Source organism: Staurois parvus, unplaced genomic scaffold (assembly GCF_062004578.1).
Source record: "Staurois parvus isolate SC_StPar_1 unplaced genomic scaffold, SC_StPar_1.0 ptg000213l, whole genome shotgun sequence".
Lineage (NCBI taxonomy): Eukaryota > Metazoa > Chordata > Amphibia > Anura > Ranidae > Staurois > Staurois parvus.
The window spans coordinates 1,484,289-1,507,576 of record NW_028318009.1 but is presented as its reverse complement, the minus strand read 5'-3'; the positions used below and the strand labels follow the sequence as shown (position 1 = coordinate 1,507,576).

Genomic DNA, 23,288 nt, shown 5'->3' with positions numbered 1-23,288 from the left:
ATTACTGGGCAGTTTCTCTGCCTACAAGATATTATCACAGATGCTCGGTTTACTTTTGCAGTTCTCAAAACTGAATTTGACTCAGCGGAGATCACATGCCTCTTCTTCACAGCAAAAATGTTATAACATGAACAGAGTTAAGAAAAAGACCTTCATCCTAACTTCTACAAACCTATGAATACAGAATCAACCCCCTCAGTGCTAAGTTTCAAGAAGTTCAGTGAATAGAATAGAAACAATATTTTTCTGATTGTTTGGAGTGGAATAGATCTGCACAAGAAGAAAGTGAAACTAAGTGTGAGGAGGAAGGGGCTGGCAGTCTAAGTTTCTTAAAATATATATATTTTGTTTAGCCAAATTAGTTAACAAACATGGATGTTTGTTTAAGCAAATCACATATGCTGGAATGTTATTGTTTCAGATGAATAAATCTATTTAAATTGTTATTATTAAGGTAATGATTATTTTTCTCCTTCCTAAGTACAACAGAAAAGTTGTCCAAATACAAATGATTAACCTATTAAACTGGGGATAAAAAAAACTAATATGAAAAGTTGTTATTCTAAAAATCTTCATCTACTTGCATATTAAAGTTATACCAGCAAGAATTAGTCTTTATGTAGAAAACTAGGATTTAAATCAAGCCTTACTGACTAGTGATTTAAATCGTGATTTAAATCAGTTTGATTTAAATCAAATCCACCCTGGTTAAATGTGTTAATGTTAATCCGCAAATCACCTGGACTCTAAATTCACTAGGGGCACTTCACAAAAATACAAGGATATAATAATGATGAAGACAGAGCGCATTCCCATCCCAGACTACAGCAGATCCAAATCTGATATGCTCAGTCTCATCATGATTAATATCCTGCCGTATAAACAAATATTCAGAAGCATTCTGTGCCAGCTCTTTGCCCCTCCAGTCCTTTGAGATTCACACGCATTAAGAGACAGCTGTAGACTGATGAGAGAAGAAACATGTGGCCATAGAACAAAAGGGAGCTCAGCAACCTGGCCTTCCTGTCTATGGCCTTGTGGCTGTATACAACAGGATGCCAATCTCAGTACAAGAGGTAAAGAAGGGATGTTTGGCAAACTGGCAACAGCAACTTAGCATGCCACCCATCAGATATCTTACAAGCCCATGGATGCATTCCTCAAGGGGTTAACTCACCTTTTCAGAAAAATTATGAAAAAGTATAAAAAGGTAAACTAACACCGTATAGCCTCCCGATACCCTCGCCAGGGGGGTGTCGAGGGTGTACAGTGTGGGTTCACCTTTTCAATTTTTTGGGATTCAAGAAAACAATATATAACATAGGAAAGTGTAATGTTCTCCAGACAGCCACCTACCCCTTTCTGAAGCCTCTTCATGAGGAAGTCCGATCCTCCTGGCTTCTGCCCTAGATTGGGATATTTGGCCTTCAGTTTTTGCTCTTCTGCTTTTTCTGGTGTAACCACTTCCTTCTCTTGGGAATCCTGAAAGAAAAATTATACTGCTGTAAGGAAGGTATGCGAGGACCAAACAAACCTGCTGAATGATATTTACTTTTTATTGATAAACCTTTGTTTTATTTCTTTATAACTTTTGCCAGTTACATTTTTAATAAAAATAAAGTATATCTGTCACCAGCAAAAACATCAGACATTATAATGAGCTTACAGAAAGCACCACAGGATGGACGATTTTGAAAAGGTTTTTCTGTTATAGGCAGGACATAGTGTTTTTGCATGTATTTTCTTTATAATCAAAATTTTATAAAGCCAGAAAGATCACATGGTTTTTGATCTCTTTGCTCTCTCGTTGTACAGCAGTTTGTTGCTTATGGGGCTCAATAGTTCAAACTTAAATTTACATAACACCTAATGGGTTAGAACAGGGGTGTCAAACTGGCGGCCCTTCAGCTGTTGCAAAACTACAAATCCCATTGTGCCTCTGCCTTTGGGAGTCATGCTTGTAACTGTCAATCTTGCAATGCCTCATGGGACATGTAGTTTGGCAACAGCTGGAGGGCCGCCAGTTTGACACCCGTGGGTTAGAGCAATAACTCGTCCTTTATTGGATGGCTTCATCATGGGTTTCAAACAATGAACCGGTCTCTTTAGATCAAACTGTCTCCAAACTATGGCCCTCCAGCTGTTGAAATACAAGTCCCATCATGCCTCTGCAAGTCTTGCCTGTGGCTGTCAGTCTTGCAAGGCCTCATGGGACCAGTCTTTTCTTCTCTACAGCAGTTCAAAGTGCTGAATTATAAAGCTTGTTTGAGCCATCAGAATAAAGGGGGCGGAGAGCTGAGGATGCACACTTCAGATCTCAGTGAGGAGAGTGTCGAGAGCTGATTGGAAGGAAAAGACACACCCCCCTTTACAGCTTCAGCTCTGTTCCTGTAAGCTGTCACAGGAACAGAGCTCAGGCGGTCAATCTGATGTAGGACCCTCATTTTTCTCTTGGTGTCAGGAAAGCTCATTAGAAGTGATTCATGCTGATCGCACAGGAACGAGGCAACAGACAAAAATGACACTTAGTGCTCTTAATTGAGACAAGTACACACTATAGAGGGATATGCTTTGTTCATATTTCATGTCAGATGTTTACAATCACTTTAAGGGACAAGTGTGGGTTTGGATAAAAAGTCCCTTACCACCCGACTCACTGCCTTCCTTACCTACTCAAAACTAACCCAAGTACCCACTTACCTCCCTTCAAGGTGGCAGCTTCACACAGTATTTATATTCTATGTTCATACATCTTCTCAGAGGCAACTCTGCCTGCACAATAACTTGCAATTCACTTGAATTGTCTATATCGCTGGAGCATTGCCCCAATCAAATCTACGGGTGGTTGGCGAGGAGGGGAAGGGAGGTGGGGAGGTTAGAGTACATTAGGTTGGTAGGGAGTGGAGCCTAAATTTGTTCTTAAAATGAAACTTGCAATAAAGAGCTAAAATCAGATTTTTCAGGCACATTAAACAAGTATGTAGCCAATGAAGTTCACACTTCCAACTGTTCAGGACAACTCCCCCCAAAAAGGTTACTAGATCAGCATGACAGCCAAGCAGGGTGGATAAAAATCAATGATTTTTTTTAAAAAATAAAAATCAGATTATTTTTATTTAAATTGGATTTTTTTGATTTAAATTGGATTTTTTTGAATAAAATGCTTTTTGAGGAAAATATATTACCATCCAAAGGTTATTCCATCATGAAATAAAGATTAGTTTTTAATTATGTAGAATAAGGCTGTATATGTTTAATTGTTTTGGTAAATAAATCCCATGAATCCATTCACAATGTCATGCTCTTCCAGAGGTTTTTGTAAGATTATTGGGCAGTTTCTCTGCCTACAAGATATTATCACAGATGTTTGGTTTACTTTGCAGTTCTCAAAACTGAATTTGGCTCAGCGGAGATCACATGCCTCTTCTTCACAGCAAAAATGTTATAACATGAACAGAGTTAAGAAAAAGACCTTCATCCTAACTTCTACAAACCTATGAATACAGAATCAATCCCTTCAGTGCTAAATTTCAAGAAGTTCAGTGAATAGAATAGAAACAATATTTTTCTGATTGTTTGGAGTGGAATAGATCTGCACAAGAAGAAAGTGAAACTAAGTGTGAGGAGGAAGGGGCTGACAGTCTACGTTTCTTAAAATATATATACCGTATTTGCCGGCGTATAAGACGACCCCCCTACTTTTCCTGCTAAAATGTAGTGTTTGGGCTATACTCGCCGTATAAGACTACCCCTCTTCCAATGCACACCAGTGGGAGGAATAGTGCCCCATCATTGATGTCAGTGGGAGGAATAGTGCCCCATCATTGGTGTCAGTGGGAGGAGTAGTGCCCCATCATTGGTATCAGTGGGAGGAATAGTGCCCCATCATTGGTATTAGTGGCAGGAATAGTGTCCCGTCATTGGTATTAGTGGGAGGAATAGTGCCCCATCATTGGTATCAGTGGGAGGAATAGTGCCCCATTATTGGTGTCAGTGGGGAGAATAGTGCCCCATCATTGGTGTCAGTGGGGGGAATAGTGCCCCATCATTGGTGTCAGTGGGAGGAATAGTGCCCCATCATTGGTGTCAGTGGGGGGAATAGTGCCCCATCATTGGTGTCAGTGGGAGGAATAGTGCCCCATCATTGGTGTCAGTGGGAGGAATAGTGCCCCATCATTGGTATCAGTGGGGGGAATAGGTGCCCCATCATTGGTATCAGTGGCAGGAATGGTGCCCCATCATTGGTATCAGTGGCAGGAATAGTGCTCCATCATTGGTATCAGTGGGAGGAATAGTGCCCCGTCATTGGTGTCAGTGGGAGGAATAGTGCCCCATCATTGATGTCAGTGGGAGGAATAGTGCCCCATCATTGGTATTAGTGGCAGGAATAGTGCCCTATCATTAGTATCAGTGGAGGAATAGTGCTCCATCATTGGTGTCAGTGGGAGGAACAGTGCCCCATCATTGGTGTCAGTGGGAGGAATAGTGCCCCATCATTGGTATCAGTGGCAGGAATAGTGCCCCATCATTGGTATCAGTGGGAGGAATAGTGCCCCATCATTGGTATCAGTGGGAGGAATAGTGCCCCATCATTGGTATCAGTGGGGGGAATAGGTGCCCCATCATTGGTATCAGTGGCAGGAATGGTGCCCCATCATTGGTATCAGTGGCAGGAATAGTGCCCCATCATTGGTGTCAGTGGGAGGAATAGTGCCCCATCATTGATGTCAGTGGGAGGAATGGTGTCCCATCATTGGTGTCAGTGAGGGGTGGAATAGTGCCCCATCATTGGTGTCAGTGGGAGGAATAGTGCCCCATCATTGGTGTCAGTGGGAGGAATAGTGCCCCATCATTGGTGTCAGTGGGAGGAATAGTGCCCCATCATTGGTGTCAGTGGGAGGAATAGTGCCCCATCATTGGTGTCAGTGGGAGGAATAGTGCCCCATCATTGGTGTCAGTGGCAGGAATAGTGCCCCATCATTGGTGTCAGTGGCAGGAATAGTGCCCCATCATTAGTATCAGTGGAGGAATAGTGCCCCATCATTGGTGTCAGTGGGAGGAATGGTGTCCCATCATTGGTGTCAGTGAGGGGGGGAATAGTGCCCCATCATTGGTGTCAGTGGGGGGGAGGAATAGTGCCCCATCGTTGGTGTCAGTGGGAGGAATAGTGCCCCATCATTGGTATCAGTGACACCAATGATGGGGCACTATTCCTCCCACTGAGACTTGCTGACCCTGTTCTCGTATGGTGCTGCTGCAGCCAGCATATGTGGTTGCAGCAGCACCTCTACACAGAACACTTACCTGCTGCTCCGGCACTCAATTTTCGCGGGGCCGCTCGGCTCCGCCCCCTCGCCGGTGATTGGCCGCCTGTGTGCCTTTCCTGAGCTACAGTTCTGGCGGCCAATCACCGGTGAGGAGGCGGAGCCGAGCAGCCGCACGAACATCCAGTGGCCGAACTGAAGGAGACGGCGCGCTTCCTGGACCGGATCGTCGTGGGACTGGATCCAGGTAAGAGACATCAGCCCCTGCAAACCCCTGTACTTAATGCCGCAGCCCCCCTAAACATGTGTACCGGCGTATAAGACGACCCCCGACTTTTGAGAAGATTTTCAAGGGTCAAAAAGTCGTCTTATACGCCGGCAAATACGGTATTTTGTTTAGTCAAATTAGTTAACAAACATGGATGTTTGTTTAAGCAAATCACATATGCTGGAATGTTGTTTCAGTTGAATAAATCTATTTAAATTGTTATTATTAAGGTAATGATTATTTTTCTCCTTCCTAAGTACAACAGAAAAGTTGTCCAAATATGAATGATTAACCTATTAAACTGGGGATAAAAAAACTAATATGAAAAGTTGTTATTCTAAAAATCTTCATCTACTTGCATATTAAAGTTATACCAGCAAGAATTAGTCTTTATGTAGAAAACTAGGATTTACATCAAATCCACCCTGCAGCCAAGCAAGTAACATTCTCAGATAAAAAGGCCAATACCGGCAGCCTACAAAATGTATCTCAGTAAAGGTTTTAGAACTAATGTAACAAGAAAAAATATTTCAAATATCCACATTAGACAACTGAATCCAGGAAATTAAAGGGTATTTTACAGAGGCAAGCAAGCTGAATAGGCAATGTCCTCACATTGTGGTATTGTGGAAGACCATATATATTTTTAAGGCCCAATGACTTCTGGGCTCCTAGAATGTGACCAGCCTAAAGCGGCCTGGCATTTTTAAAAAGACCAGCATATTGGGCGAGTTACCCTGTAATACATATCAGATAAAAAGGATAAAAACAAACCGTCATTCCGCAGAAACCCAAGATCCTCTGATATCACCATACCAGAATCTACAATCTGACCAACACACTATAGTGTCTCTCTTATCTGGCCTCTCCAGTCCAGTCCCATGCACCATGTCCCATGATACGTACTTGGCACTTTCACAAAGCACTGCAGGAGACTCATTCAAAGATGTAAGGAAAGAGCAAAGTTGTGGTGGCCGGCGAGATTGCCTAGGTGAAAAAGCTGAAGTGGCTGGCCAGGACCCATTGGAAAGATACTATACTCCCCCCCCCCCCCCCCCCATAAACGTAATATCCAATTGTCTAACAAGCGGATGAAAGAAAAGTTGTGAAAAGAAGAGAGAGAAGGTCTGCTTTAAGTAAATCATTTTTGTTTTTGAATTTGTTGAAACGTTTTCTTCACCTAGAGAGAGCGCCAGTAACAGCGTTTCCTGTTGCAGGCTGACAACTCTGAGCCCTTGCCCTGCAATTAGCAAATATGTTGTTATCCTGCTCTGTGATCATTTTATTTTTTAACCGCTTGCCCGCCACCCTATAGCAAAAATACTGCTGCAGGGCTGCGCAAAATCACGTACATATACACATGAGTTTGCATTTCAGGTTAGGGGCCGCCAGTGGCGGGCTCAGCTATCGATCACCGGGTCCCGGCCGGTGGTTCCCCGCCGCCACCTGGCGATCGCCGAGTATCACTGACGGGGAAGAGGTATGTATGTAAACAATACAGATCTTTCCCCTGTCAGCTCCTGCACACTCTTTTGTATGGCTCTGCATAGCCGAGCCATACAAAGCAATGTGCTTACACAGTAAAACACAGCACACAGTTAACCCTTTGATTGCCCCAGATCTTAACCCCTTCCTGCCCAGTGCCGCCATTAGTATAGTGTCAGTGCTTTTTATTAGCATTGATCACTTTATTAGAGTCACTGGGGATGTCAGTGACAGTCAGTTCTCCCCCAGTGTCAGAATGCCTGACAGTCCCACTGCAAGTCTCTAATTGCCACCATTACTAGTATACAAAAAAAAAAATTCCAGTATCTATACCACCATTTGTAAACGCTATAACTTTCATGTAAACCAATTAATTTACACCTATTTGGATTTTATTTTAGCAAAGACATGGAGCAGGATACATTTTGGCCTAAATTTATGACAAAATTTGATTTCTTACATTTTTTTACTGCACATGTTTAATAGCAAAAGGTCAAAATTATTGAGCACCCTGCTTCCTTCACTGTATATTAGCTGCAACATTGTCAGATGTTCAGTAATGATGTACAGAAATAATGGCGTTGGATTAGGTCAAACACATGGCCAGCCAGGCAATTTCATGTGGTCCTCGCACCTCTCCTGTAGCTGCAACACCCCCTTTATCTCCGCCCTCATCTTGTCCCAGCGAAGAGGATAGACCTTCTCCTACAGGCTCTGGAAGCTGACTCCAGCCCTCCTCTGGTCCTCCTCCAGACTGTGCACTTTCTGCTTTCCAAATCCCCCCCCCCCCCCCCCCCCGTTTCTTCTTGGCAACAGCACAAGGTAATGAGGGTGCACTGCGATGTAAGAGAGGGTGGGGGAATGTGCACTTATGACGGTGAGGGGCTCTTGAAATCTGATGGAAGAGGGAGGTGGGGTGCTCTGGACATCTAGTCTTACAAATACAACTGGCCCAACCATAATACTGATACCGCCACAATGAAATGGAGTATGACACCCCTGAATAAGGTGGTGCTTATGTACAGGGTTGTGTTCACATTGATGCACTGAAAGTGTTTTAATATTTTTCTAGACTATTTTAATTTATTGTGTAAAATAAATTTGTTTTCATAAAGGTCTATTTAAAGTTAGTATCATGAAAGTCTGCACATTCTGGTGTTTTATATGATGATACTGACAATTCACTTCTTATAATCTACATGGAGGTCATCTTTAAAGGATAAATTCACCTTTGGGAACTTTACCCGTTTTTAGGGTGGAACATGTACCATGTTCCCAATGATGCAGCTGCTGCCTGATACCCCCCCCTCCCTGTGACAGCAATAGGGAAGAGGTTCCCATACTAGTTGTCAGTCTTTGAAATCAGCGCTGCTGTACTGTGCTCCGGCCACACGGCCGCATCATTCATTCACATTGTTCTGTAAAAGAATGAACGACAAGTCCCAATATCCTTAGCGGCTGTCAGCTTGTAGTTCTCAATGAACTACCGCAGTCCCGCTAAAGGTCGCTGATCATTACTAGAAAACAAAATCCCAGTATCTATACAGCACACAGTTAATCCTTTGATCGCCCCTCAAGTTAACCCCTTCCTGTCCAGTGCCATTAGTACAGTGTCAGTGCTTTTTTAGCACTGATCACTGTATTGGTGTCACTGGGGATGTCAGTGACACCAAGTCATTTCCCCCCAGTGTCAGAATGCCTGCCACAGTCCTGCAGTCGCCGCCATTATTAGTAAAGAAAAAAAAAATTCCAGTATTTATAGCGCCATTTGTAAACGCTGTAAAGTTCACGTAAACCAGTTATTTACATGTATTGGGATTTTTTTTTAGCAAATATATGCAGCAGAAAACATTTTGGCCTTAATAGCAAAATGTCCAAAATATTGTTTTTTTTCTCAAAATTGTCGGTTTTTTTTTTTTTTATTTATAGTGCAACAAATAAAAAATGCACAGGTGTTCAAATATCACCGAAAGAAAGCTCTATTTGTGGGGAAAAAAGGGCGTAAATTTCATTTTGGTGAAGCGTTGCATGACCACACAATTGTCAGTTAAAGTAATGCAGCGCCATAACGCAAAAAATGGCCTGGTCAGGAAGGGGGGGGGGGTAAATCCTCAGGAGGGTAAGTGATTAAAAAAAAAAAAGGCATATGTAAATTTGATAAACAAATCCTGCCGGCAGTATTAGCTCTGCTTTATATATTACAGCACAATATAAGGCCTAATGAGGTGATACATTTGCAGTAGTGATTATACATCCCAGTATAACCAGGACACACTTCATTTGCAATTTAATAAAAACCTTTGCAGAATTTTGCTAACTGCTTAGGAATACAATCAAATGCAGAATCTGTAATCCAGAAAGCCTAATCTTTGTTGTCCTTACTTGCCCTGCAACCACACACTGCAATTTTCACCAACACTGATAGCAATAGGAACATCTCTCACAAATGGGGAACACGGTGATTACAGGGATGTTCCAACATAACAAAATAGGATGTTTAACAACAGCCAACCTGTAGCAGATGGTGGACATTTCTTACATTTCACCGCAGTTCCCTGCACTCTGCAATTGTGTGCATTTAAGGTCCAAGTCACACCATCAGTTCTGTTGGGATCAACAAGGTACAGTGGTCACCTTAGGCCCATCCAGCTGCTTTCTGGTATTCTAACGCCCTAAGTAGGTAGCCTGTCAAACAGCAGACTGTGGCTGAAGGCTGTACCAAGGGGCACCAATGTTTAGGGTCCTGTGTTTTAACAAATAAGTTCACCTTTATAAAATAAATAAATGCTTACCGTATATACTCGAGTATAAGCCGAGGTACCTAATTTTACCACAAAAAACTGGGAAAAACTATTGACTCGAGTATAAGCCGAGGGTGGGAACACCAGTGAGAGCAATAGTGCCCCATCATTGGTATCAGTGGGAGGAATAGTGCCCCATCATTGGTGTCAGTGGGAGGAATAGTGCCCCATCATTGGTGTCAGTGGGAGGAATAGTGCCCATCATTGGTATCAGTGGGAGGAATAGTGCCCCATCATTGGTGTCAGTGGGAGGAATAGTGCCCCATCATTGGTGTCAGTGGGAGGAATAGTGCCCCATCATTGGTGTCAGTGGGAGGAATAGTGCCCCATCATTGGTGTCAGTGGGAGGAATAGTGCCCATCATTGGTATCAGTGGGAGGAATAGTGCCCCATCATTGGTGTCAGTGGGAGGAATAGTGCCCCATCATTGGTGTCAGTGGGAGGAATAGTGCCCCATCATTGGTGTCAGTGGGAGGAATAGTGCCCCATCATTGGTGTCAGTGGGAGGAATAGTGCCCCATCATTGGTGTCAGTGGGAGGAATAGTGCCCCATCATTGGTGTCAGTGGGAGGAATAGTGCCCCATCATTGGTGTCAGTGGGAGGAATAGTGCCCCATCATTGGTATCAGTGGGAGGAATAGTGCCCCATCATTGGTATCAGTGGGAGGAATAGTGCCCCATCATTGGTATCAGTGGGAGGAATAGTGCCCCATCATTGGTATCAGTGGGAGGAATAGTGCCCCATCATAGGTGTCAGGGGGAGGAATAGTGCCCCATCATTGGTGTCAGTGGGAGGAATAGTGCCCCATCATTGGTGTCAGTGGGAGGAATAGTGCCCCATCATTGGTGTCAGGGGGAGGAATAGTGCCCCATCATTGGTGTCAGGGGGAGGAATAGTGCCCCATCATTGGTGTCAGTGGGAGGAATAGTGCCCCATCATTGGTATCAGTGGGAGGAATAGTGCCCCATCATTGGTATCAGTGGGAGGAATAGTGTCCCATCATTGGTGTCAGTGGGAGGAATAGTGTCCCAACATTGGTGTCAGTGGGAGGAGTAATGCGTCATCATTGGTGTCAGTGGGAGGAATAGTGCCCCATCATTGGTGTCAGTGGGAGGAATAGTGCCCCATCATTGGTATCAGTGGGGGGAATAGTGCCCCATCATTGGTATCAGTGGGAGGAATAGTGCCCCATCATTGGTATCAGTGGGGGGAATAGTGCCCCATCATTGGTATCAGTGGGAGGAATAGTGCCCCATCATTGGTATCAGTGGGAGGAATAGTGCCCCATCATTGGTGTCAGTGGGAGGAATAGTGCCCCATCATTGGTGTCAGTGGGAGGAATAGTGCCCAATCATTGGTGTCAGTGGGAGGAATAGCGCCCCATCATTGGTGTCAGTGGGAGGAATAGTGCACCATCATTGGTATCAGTGGCAGGAATAGTGCCCCATCATTAGTATCAGTGGGGGGAATAGCACCCCATTATTGGTGTCAGTGGAATAGTGCCCCATCTTTGGTGTCAGTGGGAGGAATAGTGTCCCATCATTGGTGTCAGTGGGAGGAATAGTGTCCCAACATTGGTGTCAGTGGGAGGAATAGTATCCCATCATTGGTGTCAGTGGGGGGGTGGAGGAATAGTGCCCCATCGTTGGTGTCAGTGGGGGGGAGGAAAAGTGCCCCATCGGTGGTGTCAGTGGGGGGGAGGAATAGTATCCCATGATTGGTGTCAGTGGGGGGTGGAATAGTGCTCCATGATTGGTGTCAGTGGGGGGTGGAATAGTGCCCCATCATTGGTGTCAGTGGGGGGGGGAGGAATACTGCCCAATCGTTGGTGTCAGTGGGGGGGAGGAAAAGTGCCCCATCGTTGGTGTCAGTGGGAGGATTAATGCCCCATCATTGGTATCAGTGACACCAATGATGGGGCACTATTCCTCCCACTGACACTTGCTGACCCCTGTTCCAGTATGGTGCTGCTGCAGCCAGCATATGTGGTTGCAGCAGCACCTAAGCACGGCACACTTACCTGCATCTCCTTCACTCGATTTTCGTGGGGCCGCTCAGCTCCGCCTCCTCGCCGGTGATTGGCCACCTGTGTGCCTTTCCTGAGCTACAGTTCTGGCGGCCAATCACCGGTGAGAAGGCGGAGCCGAGCAGCCGCGCAAACATCCAGTGGACGAACCGAATGAAGGAGCAGCCGCGCTTCCTGGACCGGATCGTCGTGGGACCGGAGCCAGGTAAGAGACAGCAGCCCCCTGCAGACGTTGACTCGAGTATAAGCCGAGGGGGCCGTTTTTCAGCACAAAAAATGTGCTGAAAAACTCGGCTTATACTAGAGTATATACGGTATATTTTTGAAGGTAAATAAATGTGCATTCGCTATTTTTTTTTGTAGGAGCCTGGAAAGATTTGCACCCATGATCAGTAGATTGCTGATGCCATGCAGGACTCCTACAGACCTGTCAGTGTATCTGTGTGCCCGTACATCCCATACAGGCAAGCAGATACACACTGACAGGAAGAATGAATGAACTACCGCAGCATTCAACAGTGCCGTATTAGTTCATTGGGAGCTACAAGCCAACAGCCGCAAAGGATGTCGGAACTTGTTTATTCACAGATCTCTGTGAACGAATGAAGCAGGCATGTGGGTGGAGACCCGCAAGGCCACACTCTTCAAAAAGTGACAGCGGGTACAGGAACTTCATCCCGAACTGCTGTCACAAGGACAGAGTAGATCAATGAGGGGCTGCAACAGTGGGAACAAGTTACATATTGCACCTTAAAAACGTGTTCCCAGAGGTGAACTTGCCCTTGAAGAGATGAAGGTCTGGGTCGCAGGTCTTTTTTGTTCAACTCCATCCAGCTGCAGCCTGCCACAGACTTTGACAGGCTGCCTGTAGTGGGGCTGGACACTGCACCTGTCCCTCTCAGACACACTAAAATGTGGGAAGGGAAGCACTGCATACAGACAGCCCCATGTGTATTGAGCCCTAGTAAATGGTTTGCTGAAAGAGGAACTCAAACTCCATTGTAAGAAACAGCAAGCAGGCAAGTTTTTATTGTAGAAGATACATGTGCTTTATATTCTGCAATAAAATGCCCCCACCTGCCTGCTCGCTGTCTTCTCCAGTGCTGTAAACCGAGTTGTACATGCACAGCTTGGTTAATAGTGCCCAGCTGGGCTGAGTGGCGGGACCCTTACCTCCTGCACACGTGTAGGAGTGACATCATCTCCTGTCAGCCAATGAAGAGGCCCGAAGACCAGCACTCAGAAGAAGATGCTGGCACCGGGGAGGGACCATTGGACAGGTGAGTATTCACCCTTTAGTTCCACTGTAAAGTGCTAGTGAACACACAGCAGTAAAATCAGTCTGTATATGCAATAAAGCATGCTTGTAAGCTCAGTGTGGAACCTAAGGGGTTAATTATGTAAAAAGGCTGTTTGATCCTGTCTTCTTTGAGCCTCGCCTTCTATTGTCCCCAATCCACTGTGGAACCTAAGGGGTTAATTTGTGTAAAAAGGCTGTTTGATCCTGTCTTTTCTGATCCTCACCCCCTTCTACAGTCCCCAATCCACTGTGGAACCTAAAGGGTTAATTTGTGTAAAAAGGCTGTTTGATCCTGTCTTCTCTGATCCTCACCTTCTTCTACTATCCCCAATCCACTGTAGAACCTAAAGGATTAATTTGTGTAAAAAGGCTGCTTGATCCTGTTTTCTCTGATAGTCACCCCCTTCTACTGTTCCTAATCCACTATGGAACCTAAGGGGTTAATTTGAGTAAAAAGGCAGTTTGATCCTGTCGTCTCTGATCCTCCCCTTCTACTGTCTCCAATCCATCTGCTGATGGCACAGAGCTCTAGGAGTCACTCTGGACATGTTCAGTTTAGTGTATTGCTAGAGACTTTCTTTGTCCGGACAGAGAGTCAGGGGTTATGCAGCCTCATAGGACAGTCAGAGGAGAATGAAAACTCCTCCTACAAGCTTTAACCAGTGCTCTGCTGGACACTGATAGAAGTCACAAGACTGCTATATACTACTGATAAGAAAAGGTATTTAGCAGTTTATATTTACTAAAATAATTTCATTTTCATGTTCAGTGTACTCTGGGAGACCTGATATAGTGAATGCAGGGTACTGGGTTTAGTAACACTTTAAGAGCTTGTACACACCATGTGCATTGAGACTGCATTGATTACCGCAGGCTCAGTGCAAGCACACTGAACACAATTGTTCCTTATGTACCGTGTTCACAGCATACGGGTGTGTTGATGGGCACAGAATAAAAATATAACTTATCTGCATTTTTATGCATTACAAGGCATGACAATGTGCTGCAACACACTGGGGGTTATTTACTAAAACTGGAGCCATTCTGCATAGAAACCAATCAGCTTCCAGGTTTTTATTTTCAAAGTTAGAAGCCGATTGGCTACCATGCACAGCGGCACCAGATTCTGTGTGCTGCAGTTTTAGTACATGTCCCGCACAGTTTGATATCATGTTGGGAAAAAACACTTTGGGAAACTTTATGCCAAAGTATTTTCGGTGCCACATTTTGCCCCCTTCATGAGGGCCTAAAAGAATAGAAAGACTTGGCTGTAGATGAAATTGTACATCAAAGGAAGCTCAGTACTGTTTAGAGGGCTGGGTGTGTGTTATAAAGTCTAATACACGTGCCTATAAAGCTCACCCCACTATTCCCATTCTCAGCTCATCCATCTTCCAGATTCTACTTCTACAGTCCCTGATGAAGTGTGACTGAGGAAGTCCCTCAAACGTACTGGTTTATGTTTATATTGTGACCAATAAAGATCTAACTGGACTGTTTACCATACATTTGGTGCTCTCCCCTTTCCTTACTACACAGCTGGGTCTGGAAGGTTAACAACGGGATTGTGTTCAGGATTATCCTTGTCTGCACCTCAGAAGTGTTCTACTCCAGAGGTTTAGCCAATTGTGTGATTTACTGTCTGTACACATTAGCAGACGTGTTGTGAGTATAATGTGTGCACACTGGGGGTGAGATGTGTTGTAATAATGTATTGTGATGTTTACATGTGATGTGTTGCATGTTTTTGTGTTTGTTTGTTTTTTGGAAAGATGATAAAAAACAAATCCCTTTTTTGTTTGTTTTTTTTTTAGATGCTCCTAGACGTTATGGAGGAGCCGAGGGGCCGCGTCCCGAGCACCGAGGAGGAGCCGAGGGGCCGCGTCCCGAGCACCGAGGAGGAGCCGAGGGGCCGCGTCCCGAGCACCGAGGAGGAGCCGAGGGGCCGCGTCCCGAGCACCGAGGAGGAGCCGAGGGGCCGCGTCCCGAGCACCGAGGAGGAGCCGAGGGGCCGCGTCCCGAGCACCGAGGAGGAGCCGAGGGGCCGCGTCCCGAGCTCCGAGGAGGAGCCGAGGGGCCGCGTCCCGAGCTCCGAGGAGGAGCCGAGGGGCCGCGTCCCGAGCTCCGAGGAGGAGCCGAGGGGCCGCGTCCCGAGCTCCGAGGAGGAGCCGAGGGGCCGCGTCCCGAGCTCCGAGGGGCCGCGTCCCGAGCTCCGAGGGGCCGCGTCCCGAGCTCCGAGGAGGAGCCGAGGGGCCGAGTCCCGAGCTCTGAGGAGGAACGAGAGGCCGCGTCCCGAGCACCGAGGAGGAACGAGAGGCCGCGTCCCGAGCACCGAGGAGGAACGAGAGGCCGCGTCCCGAGCACCGAGGAGGAACGAGAGGCCGCGTCCCGAGCACCGAGGAGAAACGAGGGGTCGCGTCCCGAGCACCGAGGAACGAGGGGTCGTGTCCTAAGCACCGAGGAGGAACGAGGGGTCGTGTCCGGAGTACTGAGGAGGAAGGAGGGGACATGTTCTGGCCATAAAGAAGGAGCTCTGGCCATTAATGCAGAACTAAACCCTCCTACCCCTTATCGCACCCAAGGCTCCATTCACACTAGGGTGTTTCAAATCACAGGTGGACGTCGCAATACTAACTGAAAACACGCTGTGAAAATGAGCATTTGCGTGTTCAGGTGCCATTCATTTCAATGGCAGCTGGAAATGGGGGGATCGCGCAAACAAAATCGACACCGAAAAAAGGTTCCGCCCATGATTTGAAACTCCCTAGTGTGAATGGAGCCTAAGAAGCTGCCATCTTGGCCTCGGTTTGAGGTTCAGTTGCCATGGTGCTGCACATGATCAGTGATGACACCAGTCATTGGATGCTTTGGCAGTTCAGGTGAGAGCACAATTGTGACACCTATGACCTACGACATGACTTTGGGGTCAGTTTCGGGAATCTGTTCTATTGGTGGGTTTAGTTCTGCTGTAAGGAGGACCGGAGGGGACATGTTCAGGCTACTATGGAGGCACTCCGGGGACACATTCTGATATTAAGGAGGAGCTTTGGTGATATGATCAGCCTATTAGGGAGGAGCTCCAGGGATACATTACAGTGATGGAGGAGCTCTGGGGACAGGCTGTGAAATTAAGGAGGAGCTCATTGTGATACATCCTGCTCATTATGGGGGCACTCTGGGGGACGCCGTCCCGCTCATTATGGGGGCACTCCGGGGGACGCCGTCCCGCTCATTATGGGGGCACTCCGGGGGACGCCGTCCCGCTCATTATGGGGGCACTCCGGGGGATGCCGTCCCGTCACTATGGAGGCTCTCCGGGGGACGCCGTCCCGTCATTATGGAAGCACTCTGGGGGACGCCGTCCCGTCATTATGGGGGCACTACGGGGGACGCCGTCCCGTCATTATGGAGGCTCTCCGGGGGACGCCGTCCCGTCATTATAGAGGCTCTCCGGGGGACACCGTCCCGTCATTATGGAGGCACTCCGGGGGACACCGTCCCGTCATTATGGAGGCACTCCGGGGACAAGGTTCGGTCATTATGGAGGCACTCCGGGGGATGCCGTCCCGTCATTATGGAGGCACTCCGGGGACACGGTTCGGTCATTATGGCGGCACTCCGGGGACACGGTTCGGTCATTATGGAGGCACTCCGGGGACACGGTTCGGTCATTATGGAGGCACTCCGGGGGATGCCATCCCGTCATTATGGAGGCACTCCGGGGACACAGTTCGGTCATTATGGAGGCACTCCGGGGACACAGTTCGGTCATTATGGAGGCACTCCGGGGGACGCCGTCCCGTCATTATGGGGGCACTCCGGGGACACAGTTCGGTCATTATGGAGGCACTCCGGGGGATGCCGTCCCGTCATTATGGGGGCACTCCGGGGACACAGTTCGGTCATTATTGAGGCACTCCGGGGACACAGTTCGGTCATTATGGGGGCACTCCGGGGACACAGTTCGGTCATTATGGGGGCACTCCGGGGATGTGTCTGACTGAGAATACAGCAGAAGAAATAGAACAGCCCCTCCACCATGTACACAGTATGGAGGTTGGGGGTATCTGGGGCCCCTGTGAGGACACTGGCTGTTCCGGGCCCTCCATATGTCCCCTCAGGTTGGTGACTGACCCTGGAGGCCTCAACATGAACCATCCCCCCAGCTCCCACAATGCACCGGGCTCCCCCTGACGAGCCGCCCCGCGGAGCCATTTACCCAGGGCCCTGGAGGGGCCCCTCACAGCTGTCACCCCGCCTCCCCTGGGGGCCGGCAATACCCATTACCTGCTTCTCCTCGCCGCTCTCTTCCAAGGTCACGTCCCCTTCGTATTTCTCCGACATGATGCCGCGACAGGGACCGAGAACGGCGGCTTCCCCCAGCACGGGCGCGCTTCACTTTCTCCGCTTCAAAATGGCGGCCACCCGACGTCACAGGGCTGAGAACGAACAGCCCTCCTCTACCCGCCACCGCCAAGAGAAGGCGACAGGACGCCAATCCGCTCTGCTGGTGACATCATACGGAGCCAATCACCGACGACAGCGGAAAAGGGGCTGACCAATAAGAGGGCGGGACGGGGTGTGGAGGCGGGTGAGGGAATTAGAGCGGCCAATCAGAAAGAGGTCGTGACTGGGCTCTGTTGCCATGGGAGAGATGCATCAGAGTGCAGAGATGTGTGTGTGAGGTGATTAGGCGGGATGGATTGTGCCGTGTATAGCCTGCCACCTTCACTCTGTTCTGCGCTGTACACTGATCAATGGAAGCCTTCTATATATATAAAATAATACAGAAAACGTGTAAACAACATTTTATTATAAATAAATAGCAACGAGTATGAGTCTGTATAGATATCTGGGGTATGAAAATCAAAAATGACATATGAGATAAACTGACTAAAGTTGATTCATAAAGCTAAATAAATACAAACATACGTTTGTTGACATTTGTTGAAGTCGTGGTTTAGCCACGCGCAGGGACGGACTGACCATTTGGAAACTTGGGCACTGCCCGAGGGCCTGGGGTCAGTAGGGGGCCCCATGAGATGCCCGGTACCTTTTTCATAGGCTTTTTTGAGTTTGGGCAAGGACACAGGGGCCCCATGATGCCCTATTGCCCGGGGGCCCCATGAGTTCCGCCCCTGGCCACACGTTATTCTAGCGCTGCTTGTTAAGGAGCCAGCACCCGCCGGCGTCCCTAACATCCAGCATGGTTGTTAAGGAGTGGACGGCCGCCAGCATCCTTAACAACCAGTAACTGTCATGGTTGTTAACCACTTGCCCTCCAGAGGATTTCCCCCCCTTCCTGACCAGGCCATTTTTTGCATTACGGCACTACGTTACTTTGACAATTGTGCGGTCATGCAACGCCGCACCTGAATGAAATGTATGTCCTTTTTTTCCACTAATTGAGCTTTCTTTCGGTGGCTTTAAATGTTTGCGCTATAAACGAAAAAAACCTGAGAATTTTGAGGAAAAAAAAACAATATTTTTGACTTTTTGTGCTATTAAACAAATCCAGTAAAAAAATTTAAAAAATCAAATTTTGTCATAAATTTAGGCCAAAATGTATTCCGCAACATGTCTTTGCTGAACAAATCCCAATAAGTGTATATTAATTGGTTTATGTGAAAGTTATAGCGTTTATAAATGGCGGTATAGATACTGGGATTTTTTTTTTACATTTTTACTAGTAATTATAGTGGGACTGCGGAGGGCATTCTGACACTGGGGGGAACTGACTTGGTGTCACTGACATCCCCAATGACACTAATACAATGATCAGTGCTAATAAAAAGAACTGACACTGTACTAATGGCACTGGGCACGAAGGGGTGAACATCTGGGGTAATCAAAGGGTTAACTGTGTGCTGTTTTACTGTGTGCTGTGTGTGTGTTTCACTGTAAGCACACTGCTTTGTATGGCTGTGCTATGTAGAGCCATACAAAGCAATCTGCAGGAGCTGACAGGGGAGAGATCTGTATTGTTTACAAACAGTGCTCCTCCCCATCGGAGATGCTCGGCAATCAAGGGGCGCCGGCGAGTAATCACCGGCCAGGACCCGCGGCCAAACAGCGGCGCAGGTAGGGAGCGCGCACCCCCTACCCAGAAATGCAAAATCATGTATATAACATTAACCACTTGCCTACCAGACACTTTAACCCCCTTCCTGTCCAGGCCAATCTTCAGCTTTCAGCGCTGTTGCACTTTGAATGACAATTGCGCAGTCATGCAACACTGTACCCATATGAATTATTTATTATTTTTTTCATACAAATAGAGCTTTCTTTTGGTGGTATTTAATCGCCACTGGGTTTTTTTTTTTTTGCACTATAAATGAAAAAAGAGCAAAACATTTGGAAAAAAAAAAGGTTTTCTTTGTTGTTGTTTGTGGCACTGCTGGGCACTGCTGGGTGGCAGTAAAGGGCACTGATAGGCAGCACTGATGGGCACTGATAGGCTGCACTGATGAGGCGGCACTGGTGGGAATTGATGAGGAGGCACTGATGGGCACTGATAGGAAGCATTGATGGGCACTGATTGGCGGCACTGATGGGTACTTACTGGCGGCACTGACTGGTGCCACTGATAGGCATTGATGGGTGGCACTGCTGGGCACTGATAGGCAGCACTGATGAGGCGGCACTGGTGGGAATTGAGGAGGCACTGATGATGCTGCACTGATGGGCACTGATAGGCAGCATTGATGGGCACTGATTGGCAACACTGATGGGTACTTACTGGCGGCACTGACAGCACTGACTGGCGCCACTGATGGGCATTGATGGGTGGCACTGCTGGGCACTGATAGGCAGCACTGATGGGCACTGATAGGCTGCACTGATGAGGCGGCACTGGTGGGAATTGATGAGGAGGCACTGATGATGCTGCACTGATGGGCACTGATAGGTGACATTAATGGGCACTTATAGGCAGCACTGATGGGTACTGACTGGCAACACTGATGGGCATTGATGGGTGGCACTGCTGGGCACCACTACTGGGCACTTTTGGGGCTGCACTGATAATTAGGGCACTGATAATCAGTGCCCTGATTATCAATGCAGATGTCCTGTGTGACGCCAGTTATCGGCAGTACTTTCCTCACGCTGTGACAGCATATGGAAAGTGCTGCCGATAACCGGCAACTGTATTTACTTTGTGATCAGCTGTGTCATTGGACACAGCTGATCATGTGGTAAAAGGCCGCAGTGATTGGCCTTTTACCTTGTCATGTGATCAGCTGTGTCCGTAGGACACAGCGATCAGAGACAGCGTCGGGTGCGTGCCGCTGGGGGCGTGTTTTGGAAGGACGTCATATGAACTGGACAAGCCGTCATTCGGCGTAATTATTATGTGTTCGGATTTAAAGGGATGAGGTGGCAACTCTAATGTAGAACTGGACTTCTGACTCTTCTATAAAGGATACTCGTAGTCAGGGGCGGACTGACCATTCGAGCACTCGGGCACTGCCCGAGGGCCCGGGGTCAGTAGAGGGCCCCATGAAATGCCCCTGGTACCTTTTTATAGGCATTTTTGGGTGTGCTTTGAGTGTGGGCAAAGACACAGGGGCCCCATGATCCCCTTTTGTCCGGGGGCCCCATGAGTTGCCAGTCCGCCCCTGCTCGTAGTAAGTCCTCACTGGATGTATAAGGGAACAAAATAGATTAACACTTGGGGATGCCCTTGGTGATCTGTGCAGATCCATGCAGCTGTCCACCTGTCATTGATTTTAAGGCTGCCTGCACAGAACACCTGTGGCATCCTATGCAGGAAAACACGGCCTTCTGCGTGGGTGTATGGAACAGAACACCCATGTGAATTAGGCCTGTCCATGTGTACTGGAAGGGCATTGGTGTGTCATTCAATACCATTAAAAATAAATGGCAAAAATAAATACACTATGGCACGCACATTGCCACAAGGACTCGTATCTGAAGCCAGTCCTACCCACATCCCTACCGCCATAAAAATTTGGGGGTATTGTGGACCTAGGGAGGCCATCATAGCACATTTTGGGTAACAGGCACATAAAAGAACACTCTCTAGTGTTCTTTTATATTCAAAGAGATTTATTCAGTCTCTTGGGGACACCAACAAGTGTTTTTCACCAAAGAATTTTAACCCTTTGGTGATTCTTTTATGAACTGTTTCCCTTTCTATACATTTTGCAGCTAATTTACTTGTGACTTATTTATGAGTTTGTTATGTTATCCAGGTAACAGACATTGTGTACAGAGCCTTTCCAAACACCTCTGTGCTGTGTAATTGCTGGGATGACCAATCACAAATGTAAACAACGTAGTGTTTACGTTGGAGAGCCCACCCCCTTCCAATTACAACTAATGAATGAAAAACATAATTTATTCAGCAGTTACAGACCAGCAGCAGCAGATTCATAATGGGGGTTGATTGTGGGATTGTATATCTGTTCTCTAGCCTATCTGTATATTAACCCCTTCACTTTTCTTATCCTGCACATTAACCTTCTCACCTATTCCTCTCTCTTTGTATGACCTATAATGCTTTTGTATCTAGTGTACCACTACCAGATTCCATGTTTAACTCCCTCAATGCCAGCATGACTCTTCATTTCCAAAACATTGTGACAATGAGATCAACTTGGGGTGTCTACTTTCCAAAAAAGGGATTATCTGGGGGGTATTCACACTATCCTGGCATTTTATTTGGTATGTTTTATAACAGAAAGCAATTGAAAGTTTTGATTTTTTTTATTTTAGGGATTTTTTTCTTTATATAGCAAAAAAACAAAAACAAAATGGTTATTAAATTCCAGAAGAAAGCTATATCTGTAAAATATATATACATTTCCATTAGGGTACACTTTTGCATGATTGAGTAATTGTCAGGCAAACTACCATGGCACTGAAAGCTGAAAAATAATGAAGGAGTAATGAAGAGGTCAAAGAAAGCCTGGACAGAGAGAAATTTGAGACTACTACTTTGGATCAGCTTAAAAGCCTGACTGTCACATACAGTACCTGTCAGGAGACAGACATGATGAGGATGGCCTCTCTAGTATCTCCTGCCCAAGCACCCCTGAATGTAAGACAGATGGTGCTAAAAAACAGAAGGAACACTAATGCTGGAAGATGTTGCTTGCAGAATCCCAGACTGGAGATGCCAATCAGAAAGATCTAACAGAACATGCAGACAGGAATTTCAGATGAGTAGTCAGCAGGAGAACCAGCAGAACTTAAAGAGGAACTCTGGCTTGGTTATAAACCTAGAACAGCAGATTCCACCCGTGACACAAGCGGACAGGCGGCAGAAGTATACATGAAAATCTGCACCTGAAACTTGAAGTGGAAGAAGAAGGCACTTGGCGGTAGCATGGAGCAGAATCAGAGGCAGGAGCAAAGTCACAGAGCGAGCCCGGGTCAGCAACAAGCCAGATCAAGGTCAGCAACAAGCCAGATCAAGGTCAGGAATAAGCCAGATCAAGGTCAGCAACAAGCCATATCAAGGTCAGCAACAAGCCAGATCAATGTCAGCATCAAAGCCAGATCAAGGTCAGGAATAAGCCAGATCAAGGTCAGCAACATGCCAGATCAAAGTCAGCAACAAAGCCAGATCAAGGTCAGGAATTAGCTAGATCAAGGTCAGCAACAAGTTAGATCAAGGTCAGCAACAAGCCAGGTCAAGGTCAGCAACAAGCCAGATCAAGGTCAGGAACAAGCCAGATCAAGCTCAGCAACAAGCCAGATCAAGGTCAGGAACAAGCCAGATCAAGGTCAGCAACAAGCCAGATCAAGGTCAGGAACAAGCCAGATCAAGGTCAGGAAGAAGCCAAGCTTGGAAAGTGGTTAGGTAACCACAAAGAGCAGGATCCAAAATCAGTTCAGAAAGAAAGCTGGTAACAGGCTAGCATTTGCAGAACACACATCAGGACATAGGAAACAAGATGAAGACCAGTCAGCATTGAAAATGAGACAGACTATTCCTTAAATAGACCACTTGGCATCAATATTGACCCTGGGCATGCAAACACATCCGTGCACTAGCCACAACTGTAGAGCTGAGAGCAAGGGCAAGTACGAGTCAGCTGGTAAACAGGTATTCCTTGACACTGACACTTAGTATACTCAGAAGAAAGTTCAGCAATGGGAGCCTTTGGACTTTCT

General features: G+C 46.9%; 1 protein-coding gene across 1 annotated transcript in view; it reads right to left on the bottom strand.

The window, feature by feature from the left end:
• ENSA (endosulfine alpha) overlaps positions 1 to 17,598 on the bottom strand; it is a 32,594-nt gene extending 14,996 nt beyond the window's left edge. The window contains exons 1-2 of the mRNA XM_089678952.1: positions 17,433 to 17,598; positions 1,357 to 1,482 (exon numbers count right to left, since the gene is read on the bottom strand). Coding sequence (XP_089535078.1) covers positions 1,357 to 1,482; positions 17,433 to 17,489 — 183 coding nt within the window. The 5' untranslated portion in view covers positions 17,490 to 17,598. The remainder of the gene's footprint in view (positions 1 to 1,356; positions 1,483 to 17,432) is intronic.
• Positions 17,599 to 23,288: the final 5,690 nt, after the last annotated feature.